This window comes from Mirounga angustirostris, unplaced genomic scaffold (assembly GCF_029215605.1).
Source record: "Mirounga angustirostris isolate CCGP_5_RB_7025 unplaced genomic scaffold, mMirAng1.0.hap1 SCAF_1, whole genome shotgun sequence".
NCBI classification, from domain to species: Eukaryota; Metazoa; Chordata; class Mammalia; order Carnivora; family Phocidae; genus Mirounga; species Mirounga angustirostris.
In genome coordinates, this window is record NW_026991709.1 from 215,179,472 (window position 1) to 215,193,065 (window position 13,594).

The 13,594-nt window shown below is 66.4% G+C and overlaps 2 protein-coding genes across 5 annotated transcripts; both read right to left on the minus strand.

Moving 5' to 3' along the window:
* Positions 1-1,181: 1,181 nt before the first annotated feature.
* Positions 1,182-6,613, minus strand: FAM174C (family with sequence similarity 174 member C). Its single transcript, XM_045863478.3, has 3 exons — positions 6,287-6,613; positions 2,022-2,138; positions 1,182-1,592 (listed from the first exon to the last, which is right to left on the minus strand). Coding segments are annotated over exons 1-3 (411 nt in total). The 5' UTR covers positions 6,580-6,613; the 3' UTR covers positions 1,182-1,591.
* CIRBP (cold inducible RNA binding protein) lies at positions 1,182-12,178 on the minus strand. Of its 4 annotated transcripts, XM_045863477.3 has the most exons (10): positions 12,028-12,178; positions 10,922-11,088; positions 10,734-10,840; positions 10,502-10,640; positions 10,325-10,406; positions 10,135-10,205; positions 7,749-7,881; positions 7,443-7,576; positions 2,022-2,138; positions 1,182-1,592 (listed from the first exon to the last, which is right to left on the minus strand). In XM_045863477.3, the coding sequence occupies exons 2-7, from the start codon at positions 11,022-11,024 to the stop codon at positions 7,877-7,879; spliced, it is 507 nt and encodes a 168-aa protein (XP_045719433.1). In that variant the 5' UTR covers positions 11,025-11,088; positions 12,028-12,178; the 3' UTR covers positions 1,182-1,592; positions 2,022-2,138; positions 7,443-7,576; positions 7,749-7,876. The 4 variants fall into 4 exon arrangements, with proteins under 4 accessions (XP_045719433.1, XP_064429654.1, XP_045719432.1 ...); XM_064573584.1 differs by lacking the exons at positions 1,182-1,592; positions 2,022-2,138; positions 7,443-7,576; positions 7,749-7,881 and adding an exon at positions 8,953-9,722; XM_045863476.3 differs by lacking the exons at positions 1,182-1,592; positions 2,022-2,138; positions 7,443-7,576; positions 7,749-7,881 and adding an exon at positions 8,953-9,722 and having other exon boundaries at positions 10,922-11,030; positions 12,028-12,131.
* Between the last annotated feature and the right edge of the window lie 1,416 nt (positions 12,179-13,594).

The following is a 13,594-nucleotide window of genomic DNA, read 5'->3' on the forward strand; positions in this document are numbered from 1 at the left end:
AAGAACAGGGTGGGAGGAGCAGTCAGGGAGGACTTCCTGGAGACACCAGCTGGCCATCAGGGGAGAAAGGGGAGATGTGAGCAGACGTGGGGGGGGAGGAGGCCAAATGAGATGCCCAGGGAAGGAGACTAGGGACCAGCGCGGAAGACCCCAGCTGGAGAGGGGCGGGCCAGCCGGCCATGCTGGAGACTGCCTCTCTGCACCCGAGCAGCAGAGTGGACACGGCAGGAAGCTCAGCTGGTCTGGGAGGTGGACGGGCCCACGGGGCTGCTGGATCCCGATCGGTCCATGCCACCCTGGATGTGGGGACAAGGTGGGGCTCAGGATGAGGCATGAGAAACGGGGGCCCCAGCTGGGCCCATTTCCCGACCTGTACCATTTGGCTCTGGGGCACAGGACAGGCCACGCCTCCCCCCCCCCCCCCCCCCCGCAGGCCAGCAAGGGAAGAGGCTGGGCAGCACAAGGCTGCCACCTGGCGGCAGCGCCGCCCAATGACATGGCTGTGATGTGGCCGCCCAGCGGCCAGCCTGGGGGAGACCTCAGGCTGGGCGGCCACCGGCCAGCCCGTCCCCTCTGACTCTCTAGGATCAAACTGACAGAGGGCTGGGGGTGTCAGGCCAGAACTGGAATCTGCCCAGAAGCCGCAGCTCACGAGGGAAACCAGGCCCACAGAGAGACCCACCAAACTCCCCACCGGGGATGCTTGCACAAACACCTGACGGGGGAAGGACATGGTGGGCACGGGGGTCCTAAGGCTGCAGGGAGCTCCAGCCCCCTACACTACTGCCCCGGAGCTCCTTGGGAAACACCCCCAGAGGTGCCCGAGGTGTGAGCAAGGTCAGGCGGGGATACCGGAGGGCATGGCCCTGCAGGGGCTCCAGGTTTAACAGAGCACAGAGGACGGAGCCCTTGAACGCGGGTCTGACCTACAAACAGAGGAGTTCTCTCCGGGCCCTGACCCACTGACCAGCAAGATCTTTATCCAGGCGGTGAGGGCAGGTCTCCCCAGGTCCCCTCCCCCTGGGTGACTCATCAGTGGGCCCCCGAGACAGCTAGGTACAAGTCCAAAGAAGCCCCGCTTGGTCACAGACACGAGCACTGAGTCCCAAATGGAGCCCTGCCCCCACCGCCTGTGCACCGGCGTCCAGGGCTGGGCCCCGTGTGGAGGACAGCGCCACACACACCTCCACGGCTGCCTTTATTGTCCCCAGCCCAGACAGGTCCCTCAGCCCGCCCCGCCACCCACCAGGCTTTAGCTCAGCCGCCTCATCCCCACAGAGCAGGCTGAGTGCGGGGGTGCCAGTCCCGCCCTTCGCCGAGGCCTGCGGGAGGCTCTCGGGGCCTCTGGTTTCTGCCCAGCATCCTGCACAGTCCTGTCTGGGTCAAGGGCCGAGGCGGCGTCGGGCTGAGGAGCAAGCGAGGCAGGAGCCACGGGAGCTCTCAAAGTCAAAGCCGGAAGGGGGACCAGTGAGTGCATTGGGAGGTGGATGGGCCCACGGGGCTGCCGGATCCCGATCGGTCCATGGGAGTGGGTTCTGTCTCTTGTCCTCTTCCCGGGGCTTCTGGAAACGCCGCCTTCCTGACCTGAGCATCTGGAGGGGAAGGGCAGGGGGTGAGACCCCGTGTGCCTGGGGTCCACCCTGTAAGTGACGAGCAGAGGCCTCACCTGTCCAGGCCCTCCACGGTGGTCCACCAAGGCCCACCTCCCCCAGCTGCTGGGCCCTACCAGACGGCCCACCTGAGGAGGAGAGGTCCCCCAGCCAGAGGGGATCCCAGACCCCACCAATAGCTCCCCTAGGGGCCTGGAAAATCACAACTGTCCCCTGGCCTCTCGGCCTCGTGTCCACACCCCTCGCCCCCAACACACTCATGCGGGGTTGGACAGGCCTTCACTCCTGCTCCGGCCCTGTTGTGGGCTCTGTGCCCAGTGGCCCCCGATACTCCTCCGGGGGCTGGGGCCACAGAGGCCATCCCCAGTGACGAGACAAGAGCCCCTGGAACTCGAGGGGGGGCTGCACTACCATCTCAGAGTCCGTGTCTCAAAGACGATCTCCTCATCGCTGTCCAGCGATACCATCTCCGTAGGGTCGTCGGTGTTGGCCAGAAGGCCATACCTCCTCCGCTGCGGCTTCTTCAACCTGCAAGCAGGGAAGGCAAGCTCAGTGGCCACACGGGGGTGCGTCCGGGAGTGGGGGTGCCTCACACCCTGTCCTGCTTCCCACCTTCCCTATGACCAGCCTCCTCGGCCAGACCCTCCTCAAAGCCTTGCTACCAAGCTTCCTAGTCTGTGTGTTTCTTTTGTGTCCTAACAACCAGTGACTCTTCATGGCTCTGATGGTCCTCATGGCTCAGGCAGAAGCCCTGCTTCCGACCCCCGGCCAGGGGCAGGGAAGGGAGAAGCCCCACTCCCGACCCCCGGCCAGGAGCAGGAAGGGAGAAGCCCCGCTCCTGACCCTCTGCCAGGGGCAAGGAAGGGAGAAGCCCCGCTCCCGACCCCCGGCCAGGAGCAGGAAGGGAGAAGCCCCGCTCCTGACCCTCTGCCAGGGGCAAGGAAGGGAGAAGCCCCGCTCCCGACCCCCGGCCAGGGGCAGGGAAGGGAGAAGTCCGGTTCCTGACCCTCTGCCAGGGGCGGCTCAGGTAGAAGCCCTGCTCCCGAACCCCAGCCAGGAGCAGGGAAGGGAGAAGCCCCTCTCCCGACCCCCGGCCAGAGGCAGGGAAGGGAGAAGCCCGGTTCCTGACCCTCTGCCAGGGGCGGCTCAGGTAGAAGCCTTGCTCCAGAACCCCAGCCAGGAGCAGGGAAGGGAGAAGCCCCTCTCCCGACCCCCGGCCAGGGGCAAGGAACGGAAAAGCCCCGCTCCTGACCCCCAGCCAGGGGCAAGGAAGGTAGAAGCCCCTCTCCCGACCCCCGGCCAGGGGCAGGGAAGGAAGAAGCCCCTCTCCCGACCCCCGGCCAGGGGCAAGGAACGGAGAAGCCCCGCTCCTGACCCCCGGCCAGGGGCAGGGAAGGGAGAAGCCCCGCTCCCGACCCCCGGCCAGGAGCAGGAAGGGAGAAGCCCCGCTCCCGACCCTCTGCCAGGGGCAAGGAAGGGAGAAGCCCTGCTCCCGACCCCCGGCCAGGGGCAGGGAAGGGAGAAGTCCGGTTCCTGACCCTCTGCCAGGGGCGGCTCAGGTAGAAGCCCTGCTCCCGAACCCCAGCCAGGAGCAGGGAACGGAGAAGCCCCGCTCCTGACCCCCAGCCAGGGGCAAGGAAGGTAGAAGCCCCGCTCCCGACCCCCGGCCAGGGGCAGGGAAGGGAGAAGCCCCTCTCCCGACCCCGGCCAGGAGCAGGGAAGGGAGAAGCCCCGCTCCTGACCCTCTGCCAGGGGTGGCTCAGGTAGAAGCCCCCGCTCCTGACCCCCGGCCAGGAGCAAGGAAGGTAGAAGCCCCGCTCCCGACCCCGGCCAGGAGCAGGGAAGGGAGAAGCCCCGCTCCTGACCCTCTGCCAGGGGCAAGGAAGGGAGAAGCCCCGCTCCTGACCCCCGGCCAGGGGCAGGGAAGGAAGAAGCCCCGCTCCCGACCCCGGCCAGGAGCAGGGAAGGGAGAAGCCCCGCTCCTGACCCTCTGCCAGGGGCAGGGAAGGGAGAAGCCCCGCTCCCGACCCCCGGCCAGGAGCAGGAAGGGAGAAGCCCCGCTCCTGATCCTCTGCCAGGGGCAAGGAAAGGAGAAGCCCCACTCCCGACCCCCGGCCAGGGGGAGGGAAGGGAGAAGCCCCGCTCCCGACCCCCGGCCAGGGGCAGGGAAGGGAGAAGCCCCGCTCCCGACCCCCGGCCAGGGGCAGGGAAGGGAGAAGCCCCGCTCCCGACCCCCGGCCAGGGGCAGGGAAGGGAGAAGCCCCGCTCCCGACCCCCGGCCAGGGGCAGGGAAGGGAGAAGCCCCGCTCCTGACCCTCTGCCAGGAGCAAGGAAGGGAGAAGCCCCGCTCCCGACCCCCGGCCAGGGGCAAGGAACGGAAAAGCCCCGCTCCTGACCCCCAGCCAGGGGCAAGGAAGGTAGAAGCCCCTCTCCCGACCCCCGGCCAGGGGCAGGGAAGGAAGAAGCCCCTCTCCCGACCCCCGGCCAGGGGCAAGGAACGGAGAAGCCCCGCTCCTGACCCCCAGCCAGGGGCAAGGAAGGTAGAAGCCCCTCTCCCGACCCCCGGCCAGGGGCAGGGAAGGAAGAAGCCCCTCTCCCGACCCCCGGCCAGGGGCAAGGAACGGAGAAGCCCCGCTCCTGACCCCCGGCCAGGAGCAGGAAGGGAGAAGCCCCGCTCCCGACCCTCTGCCAGGGGCAAGGAAGGGAGAAGCCCCACTCCCGACCCCCGGCCAGGAGCAGGGAAGGGAGAAGCCCTGCTCCCGACCCCCGGCCAGGAGCAGGAAGGGAGAAGCCCCGCTCCCGACCCTCTGCCAGGGGCAAGGAAGGGAGAAGCCCCACTCCCGACCCCCGGCCAGGAGCAGGGAAGGGAGAAGCCCTGCTCCCGACCCCCGGCCAGGAGCAGGAAGGGAGAAGCCCCGCTCCCGACCCTCTGCCAGGGGCAAGGAAGGGAGAAGCCCCGCTCCCGACCCCCGGCCAGGGGCAGGGAAGGGAGAAGTCCGGTTCCTGACCCTCTGCCAGGGGCGGCTCAGGTAGAAGCCCTGCTCCCGAACCCCAGCCAGGAGCAGGGAACGGAGAAGCCCCGCTCCTGACCCCCAGCCAGGGGCAAGGAAGGTAGAAGCCCCGCTCCCGACCCCCGGCCAGGGGCAGGGAAGGGAGAAGCCCCTCTCCCGACCCCGGCCAGGAGCAGGGAAGGGAGAAGCCCCGCTCCTGACCCTCTGCCAGGGGTGGCTCAGGAAGAAGCCCCGCTCCTGACCCCCGGCCAGGAGCAAGGAAGGTAGAAGCCCCGCTCCCGACCCCGGCCAGGAGCAGGGAAGGGAGAAGCCCCGCTCCTGACCCTCTGCCAGGGGCAGGGAAGGGAGAAGCCCCGCTCCTGACCCCCGGCCAGGGGCAGGGAAGGAAGAAGCCCCGCTCCCGACCCCGGCCAGGAGCAGGGAAGGGAGAAGCCCCGCTCCTGATCCTCTGCCAGGGGCAAGGAAAGGAGAAGCCCCACTCCCGACCCCCGGCCAGGAGCAGGGAAGGGAGAAGCCCCGCTCCCGACCCCCGGCCAGGGGCAGGGAAGGGAGAAGCCCCGCTCCCGACCCCCGGCCAGGGGCAGGGAAGGGAGAAGCCCCGCTCCCGACCCTCTGCCAGGAGCAAGGAAGGGAGAAGCCCCGCTCCCGACCCCCGGCCAGGGGCAGGGAAGGGAGAAGCCCCGCTCCCGACCCCCGGCCAGGGGCAGGGAAGGGAGAAGCCCCGCTCCCGACCCCCGGCCAGGGGCAGGGAAGGGAGAAGCCCCGCTCCCGACCCCCGGCCAGGGGCAGGGAAGGGAGAAGCCCCGCTCCTGACCCTCTGCCAGGAGCAAGGAAGGGAGAAGCCCCGCTCCCGACCCCCGGCCAGGAGCAGGGAAGGGAGAAGCCCTGCTCCCGACCCCCGGCCAGGAGCAGGAAGGGAGAAGCCCCGCTCCCGACCCCCGGCCAGGGGCAGGGAAGGGAAAAGCCCCGCTCCTGACCCTCTGCCAGGAGCAAGGAAGGGAGAAGCCCCGCTCCCGACCCCCGGCCAGGGGCAGGGAAGGAAGAAGCCCCGCTCCCGACCCCCGGCCAGGGGCAGGGAAGGGAAAAGCCCCGCTCCTGACCCTCTGCCAGGGGCAAGGAAAGGAGAAGCCCCGCTCCCGACCCCCGGCCAGGGGCAGGGAAGGGAGAAGCCCCGCTGACGCGTCCAGAGCAGCGAGCGCTGGGCGCGCGGTCACCGGAGCACCGGGAGGGGCCGTGGGAGTGTCTGGGCACGCTCTCGGCGCCGCGCGCAAAGGCCCCCCCGGAGGACGGCCCGGCGGGAACGTGCCTGCGGAGGGTCCACCGGCCGACCCGAGCAGCCGAGCGCGGCCTGCGCGGCCGGCCGCAGGCGACCAGGGAAGCGGAGCAGGCGGCGGCGGGTCTCGGCTGCTCCTGTCGCCGCCGCGCAGGCAGCCGCAGTTGGGCGGGGACCGGCCGCGGCGGGCGGAAGCTCGCGGGAGGCCGCGCCCCGGCGACCGCCCCGCCCCGGCGACCGCCCCGCCCCGGCGACCGCCCCGCCCCGGCGACCGCCCCGCCCACGTGACCGCCGCGTCGCGCCGGGGGCGGGGCTTCGCGCCGACACGTGAGGCGCCCGGCGCACGACGACTGGCCGCTCCCGGACGGCGGGGCGGCGCGCGCCGGACGCACCTGAACGCCCGGATGAGGAAGTAGAGCGCGGCCAGGCCGCTGAGGCCCGTGAGCACGTAGAAGGAACGCAGCAGCTGCGCGCCCGGCGAGCCCGGCGGCCGCGAGTACGTGCTGTTGTGCGGCGAGCCCGGCTGGCTCCCGTTCGTCACGGCCGGCGTTGGCGACAGCGTGGTCTGCGAGGCGCGCGGCGGCGGGGGCACGGCCTCCTCGGCTCCGCACAGCAGCGCCCACAGCAGCAGCAGCGCCCGCAACAGCAGCAGCAGGAGCGGCGGCGGCGGCACGCGCGGCCCCATGGCCCGGCGGAAGCGCTGGCTGCGCCCCGCCCCGCGAGGTGTCACTCACTGGCGCGGGGGCGGCCTCAGCCAACGGCCTGCGGGGGCGGGGCCTGGCGCCGGCAGACGCCCCGCCCCCCGCGCATCCCCGGGCGCTCCTGGGCGGGGCCCCTGCGCCCGGCCGGCTGCGCGCGCACCTGGGGCTTCCCGCCCCGCCCGAGCCCGACTGCCACACGGAAGCGCCTCCTCCGGGGGAAGGCGACTCCCGGATCACGCGGTGGGGGCCAAGACCAGCGCCCGCAAGACCGCCTGGCGCAGTGCTCTCCAGACGCCCCGTCCCTGCCAGGGCCCCGGAGACTGCAGCTGTTCTCACCCCGGGGGGGGGGGGGGGCGCCGAGGGGGAGGGGATCTTGCTCTGGGCAGGGGGCCGCCCCCCACCCGTGGGAGGACTGCAGACTGCACTCACTGGGCTCTGGGCTCCCTGCCACCATCCTCCCCACCCTACTGGGAGTTGAGGTGAGCAGCGCAACCGAGGGTTAGCCCCAATGCCCTGCACGCCAAGACCGGGGCAGGAGGCAACCAGCCCAGGAAGCAAGCGCGGCCCTGCAGGCAACACAAGATGGGAGGCTCCAGGGCTCACTCTACCAAGACCCTGGGGGAGAGGTGCCCGACTCAGATGAGGGGGCCCAGGGAGCACCACTACTGGGCGGCCTGACTGCCCCTCAGAACCTGCGAGAACTGCCCGAGACAACCAAGTGACCAGGTGGTCTTTCTGGCTTGGGCCCTGAACAAAGGCCAGGAGAGGGTTTCTCTGGCACAATCCCTCCCCACTCAGGCCCCACGGCGGCACTGCAAGCCAAACTCAGATTTCTGTGTGGACACACCAGTCCTTTATTCAAATCCGACGTCCACGTCCCGCTGCTGACAGTGAGTACTAGTTGTGGTGCAAGCTGCCACAGAGCTGGTCCTCCCGGAGCAACGTGAACCCTGGCACCTCAACTCCCCAGTGATGCACCTGCTGGAAAACAAGCAGCAGGGGAGATAAAGAGGGGTCCAGCGGGAAGCCCACAGGACACTGCCCCGCTGGAGTCACAGGGGGGCAGGAGACCAGGAAAGGAGAACCCACTGGATGGGCCAGGCACAGCCAGGGCCAAAGGGCCTCAAATCACCCACCCCAAAATAGCACTTACAGGTAACATGGTGTGAGGCCAGGTAGCCATGCCTCTGGCTCTTGCTTCCAGGTGAAGGCCCTCCTGGGACAGTGACCCCAGGTCATCGCTGCTCTCTGGCCACCTTTCCAAGTCACACTGGCTTCCCTTCAACCTGCCAAAGCAAAGAAGCGTTATGCCCAGCGTCCCGGCCACAGCTGGTATCTGCCCCACCCCACCCCCGAAACCATCCACGGCTCCTACTAGGAGGGTCTCAAGCTAGTTATCGGGGCCATGCCGGCAGAGGCCCCGTCACAGGCCGGCGTGCCCAGGGTGGGCCTGCGCCTTTCAGATGGGCCAGGCCACGTTCCACCCTTAAGCAGAGCCAGCTACCCAACTGGGATGGAGCTGCTTAGAGAACAGTGTGGGGCTCTGGGAAAAACTCATGGCGGCAACAGACATCAGAGAAAGCTAGTTAGGAGCCTGAGGTAAGGAGGTCTGGAAAAGACGGTCAACTGATGAACAAAAATTCGGTGGTCTCCAATCCTGCTTATGGATCGAACCTACTCTTGAGGTATGACTGCCCGGGCCGCTCGCCTGGCTGCAGGCGGGGAAGGGCCAACGGCCGAGGTCTGATTTTGGTGCTAACTTAATTAAAAAAAAAAGAAAAAAAAAGAAAAAACAGTCAAAAGAACATTCCCCAGGTACATAACTTTTACTTTCAAATGAGCTCTCGACAAGAGGAGGGATGCGGACACGAGCAAAAGGAGTTACCTCGAATTACAGGGCTATTTCCACATATGAGCTAGCCAAGGGAGCAGCTTGCGTCTCAGAGGTTTCTGTTGGGCGCACAACACTTCTGTCCTCCGAGGGGCTGCAGCTTCCATAGGCTAGCGGTGAAAGCTCAGAACTTGTAAAGCAACAGCAGAGCCAGCCAACAAGCCGGTCAGTCTGTGGTCGCCCAGGGATGCTGCCTGCCGTCCACTCTCTGGCCTACCTCTAAACTAAGGCGGTCCGGGTTGGCGTCATGTGCCCGAGCGTCCACCGTCCCTGCTAAGCTGCCCACCCATCACCCACCTTCTCACCTAAACCGGGACCAATGGCAGTCAGCTGTCACAAGGGGCCCCGGCAAGCCTTCCCTGTCTGGCTCTCCAAGGGCCTCAAACTGCTCTCTGCTCAGTTCCAACTGCCTCGAACCGGTAGCAGGGAGTGTGTTGTGCAATGAAGGGAAATTGTCAGAGCAAGGTTCATTTCAGACGGTCTTTTAATCGGCTTCGTGAAGCCAAAGAAAACTGCGTACAAGAATTCCTTAACCACTTCAAATACAACATCAAGGGGATATGCATACGTCTTCCAGTAAAAAAGGACAATATAAATAAACATTTTCAAGAACCTCTCGAGGGAACGTCTGCAAGTCTACTGTGGGTCATACATAGCACAGAAGGGCCGGACAGGCCAGGCCCAGGGCAGCCAGAGTACCTCTGCTACTGCCGCAGGATGGGTCCTACCAGCCACACTCAGAAACGTTACACAGAGTTGGAAAAAAGCCACAGCTTGCTCAGCTTCCGACAAAAAAGCGGATTCAGAGTCCGTTCAATCTTAAGAGAAGGGAATCGGGGCACCCAACTTCACGGGCCTGACCCCACTAAAAAGAGAAACAAAAAAGGCAACACAACCAAAACCAAAACCCACACAACCCCCAATGATTTCCTAAAAAACTTATGGCTCGTGGTAAAAAGAAAAAAAAAATCTGAAGTGCTTTTCAAAACGTTTTTAAAACCCTTAAAAACGGACAGCGCTTCCTTAAAAAGAAAAGTCTAGCAATGAGGCCATCTGGGGGTCAGAAGCAGTCAGGCTGTGTTTGACAAGATCAGAACGGATAAGACTACAAAAGTGGGGTACAAGGAGGTGTGTTCACTACACATTAACGATTCAGCGAAGCTCCCAAAATCTTTAAATATACAGCCATTGGAAGGACGATCTTGAGCAGGAAGGATTTTTACTCGTTGTGTGTAGCTGAGAACAAGAAGCAGGTACAGTGTAAAGGCACTGAAGCACGCGACAAGATGCAGCATTCCACTCCCGGGTCCAGACCTGGAGGGCTCGGCCCTGCAGCCTCGGGAGTCACCAACCCCCCCCACAGCTGAGGGCAGGGCGGCAGGGCCAGGCGGCCGGGCCAGGCGGCCGCACATGCACTGATGCTGCCTGCTCGGGGGGCCCTCACTCTCCCTTTCCTTCTTAGTCAGTCTGCTTCTGCCTTTACGTTTTGGAGTAGAAATGGCTGCTGGCACAGAGACCGAGAGGGCAGTCTTGTCCCTTATGGGCAAGCACGGTGACAAAGTCTGAGTGTCGCTCGCAGAGGGCACCAAGCCTTACTGAGCTCCCACCGCAGGCCCCGGCAGCGTGGTGCCCTTGGAGTGTGGCTTACCATAACTGTCGTAGCTGTCTCTGTAGGACCCGCCCGAGCTCCGGTCACCATAGCCGCCACCTTGACTCCGGCTGCAAGAAAGACACTTCAGGCTACTCATGCCATCTGCAGCAGCGCTGCGCTGCCCTGCCCTGCGCCAGCATCCGGAGAGAAGCCTCCCACACACCCCGGGCAAGACCGCAGCCGTCACCTGCTGTAGTAGTCTCTGGAGCCTCCATAACCCCCACTCCTGGACTCGAACCGGCTCCCCCCGTAGCCTCGGTCCCCTCCTCCTGCAGACAGGGACGAGAAGAGCTGAGCACCATCGCCTACCAGCAGTGTCCCCGCTGTGTTCCCGACGGCCTCGGGCCCTGAGCGTAGCACTTACCTCTGGAGAACCCACGGCCCCGGCCTCGGCCCCCTCGGAAGAAGCCCCGGCCCCCAGCGGAGCCACCTCGATACCCACGGGATCGGTTGTCAGATGACTTGCCAGCCTGGTCTACTCGGATCTGTCGCCCGTCCACAGACTGGAAACCAGAGATTTGCACAGGTTAGCCTCTGTGCTTCCCCCCTTCTCTGCAAACCCGGACTCCTGCACCCCCAGAGGAGCAGCCCCTCACCTTCCCGTTCATGGCCATCATGGCGTCCTTGGCATCGTCAATGTTCTCGAAGGTGACGAACCCAAAGCCTCGCGATCGCTGGGTCTCCCTGTCTTTCACGACAACCACTGTGCAGAAGAGATCTGGAGTCGGCCCCGGCCCTCCCCACAGGCAGCCCTGCTCGGCCACCAGCCCAGCTCCAGCCTCACCTTCAGAGATCTGTCCGTATTTTGAGAAGACCTGCTCCAGCGACTGCTCGTTGGTATCAAAGCTCAGCCCTCCGACGAAAAGCTTGCCTTCGTCCGATGCCATGGTGGCCTGTGGCAAACGCTGTTGGGGTCCTCACTGAGGTCGTCCAGGGGCTTCACCGCACCCCCTTCATACAAACGACACTGACTTGTGGGGTGAACGCTGCAACGCCCTGTCTGCCCACCTCCAGGCCACCCTGGGACGGCGAAGTTCGAGCAGGCCCTCCACCCCCTGCCCTACTCCGTGCAGAGCCCGACCCCAGGCTGGGCGCGCTGGGGCCGCACCCCGGCTCCGCAGCGCTCCTCAGGGCTGCCCCGGCCGTGGGACCCCCCAGCGTCGGCCAGGCTGGACACCCAACCCAAGGAAGGCGTCGGCCTCCATCGTGGTTCCCCCTCCGTGAGCAGGAGCCGAACTCCCAGCCTGACCAGCGGGGCGGGGAGGGGCAAAGTGCTTGGTCCACTGTGGGGCGCCTGGGAGGGGCGCGGGGCGGGGGGGCGGGGCCGCCACGTGCAGCCTGACGTGTGGGGCGATGCCAACTTAGGCCGACTCTTTACGGGCTGGGAGAAGCCCCGCCACCTAGCTCCGGAAACACAGGCCAGAACGCGCGGCGGACCGCGCCTCTCGGACCCTGGCTCGGGGACCTCGGAGGACGCCGGAACTGCGCCGCCCTCGCGCGACGCCAGCGGGAGGCCGGGAGCGGCGGCCCGGGCCACGCAGCGGGGCCCCGCCCACCGCCGCGCGCATGCGCCCCGCGCACGCCCTGCGCCACTCCATCCGGGCACCCGGCGCTCCCGCCATTTCGCTGGGCGCAGCCTCGCGCTCGCGGCCGCCATTTTGCGGTGGCGTCCCGCTCGCGGAGGGCCAGGCCCGAGGGGAAGACGCCCTCCGGCCACAGCTTGGCCCGGTGTCCCGCTGCCCATCGCCGCCGGCGGGGCGGACTCCACCCCGGGCCCGCCCCGGCGCCGCCCCCGCCCAGGGGCGTGCCGCCGCCGTCCCGCCTCCTCCGGCCGGCCGTAGGCCGCTCGCCGCCCCGGGCCCGTGGAGCCGGCGCCGCCAGGGCCCTCACCACTGAGTCGGGAAGGTCCCCTGACGCAGGCGGGAACAAGGCGCAGCACAACGAGCCAAGCCTCCTAACGCGCAAGTGAGGGGGGGGACGCCGAGCGCCCGGCCTTAAGTACGCCGCCGCGGGTCCCCGCCCCTCACCCCGCGCCAGCCAATCCGGGGGCTCGGGAGCCGCAGCCGCACCTCATATTCATGAGGCGGGGGCTGGGCCGGCCCCGGCCCCGCCCCCTCCCGTGCGCGCGGGCTCCGGGCGCGATAATTGGCGAGGACGCGCCTCGTCCGCAGTCCCCCGCCCGCGGCCCGGAGGCGGGGCCGGCGCGCGGCGGGGCGGGGCTGACCCACTTCCGCGTGCCCGCCCCCACCCCACTTCCCGGCCTGTGGCGGGGAACAAAGGGGCCTCTGGAAGCCGAGGGCCCAAACTTCCAGGGGATCTCCTGGTGTGGCTCGAACTCAGGACTTGTGCTCTGCTCCAGCAATCGCCGCCAGTGCAACCTTAGCCAAGTCCCCGCCCCACCGGAGCCCCAGCTGTCAGTTCACCTGAACCCTGACGTCATTCTCATACACTTGTCAACGTAACCGACACCCTGGTACTCCCAGGACCCCACGCTCCTGAATACATCACTTCATGTAGTCGGCCCCAAGGCCCACCCAAACCCCAAGACTGAGGAAGCCCCACGTGTATGGATGGATCCCAATATTCTCCAAGATCCCATTTCCTCCTACTTCTGAACTTTGGGGCACCCCAGTTTCACACAACCTGCTTTGATCTGCTTGGTGTGGTGCCCACACCCCCATACTCACCTAGACAGACCCTTCCGTGCATTCCAGCTCTAGACTGCAGACTGACCCCAACCTGGGCACCCAACCCCACCACTGGGGCCAGCACTGCACCCCAACATTGGTCTCAACCCTTGGCCTCCCCTCCAGCATGTGCTCTGGCCTGGCCTCCTGCTAGCACATAGTTCTGCATACCAAGAACAGACTCATTACCCATGGTGGGGTGAGCAATGCTCTGCTCCTCCCCCTGTGCTTTTTCCTGTCTGGGGGTTCCAAGAGCTCTGCTATCTGGAGAACCAGCTTTGCAGGAACCGTCACCAGCAAGATTGCTCCTGGGGAGTCCCAAGACCACTTTATGGGAGTCCCTTTGTGGCCACCATTTGCCCCCTGTGCAGGCTTTGGCTTATGTTGTCTCTGGTGACCCTGGACCCCTCCATGGGGTGGACAAAACTAGCGCAGAACCCTGCCTGCCCAAGCCCTGCTCTAGAAAATCTTCAGAGGGTAGACCCTCTGCAGAAGAGTTGGGGGTATTTGGGAACAGAGCCCCCCACTTTGTTGCCCACCGCAGAGAAGTCCCAGCCGCACTCCAGGCCTCAGGCTTGCTCCCACCCTCAGGCAAGGACATGGTCTCCTGTGACAAGATCACGGGGACCCTCCTCAGTTCAGGAGCCCCTTCCCGCAGAGCAGCTCATGACTCATCTCTTTGCCACCCCCACTGCACCTCCCTGCCCCGCTGCCCCATGCCACAGCCCTCCCTTACGACTGACTCCCCGTCAGAGGCAGCCTGCTGCTGC

Coding starts and splice junctions, on each gene's coding strand:
- CIRBP (XM_045863475.3), bottom strand. CDS start 11,024: ATGGCATCGGACGAAGGCAAGCTTTTCGTCGGAGGGCTGAGCTTTGAT. Junction 10,841..10,921: donor ATACGGACAGATCTCTGAAG/GTGAGGCTGGAG, acceptor TCTTCTGCACAG/TGGTTGTCGTGAAAGACAGG. Junction 10,407..10,501: donor GGGCCGTGGGTTCTCCAGAG/GTAAGTGCTACG, acceptor CCCTGTCTGCAG/GAGGAGGGGACCGAGGCTAC.
- FAM174C (XM_045863478.3), bottom strand. CDS start 6,579: ATGGGGCCGCGCGTGCCGCCGCCGCCGCTCCTGCTGCTGCTGTTGCGG. Junction 2,139..6,286: donor TTCCTCATCCGGGCGTTCAG/GTGCGTCCGGCG, acceptor CCCTGCTTGCAG/GTTGAAGAAGCCGCAGCGGA.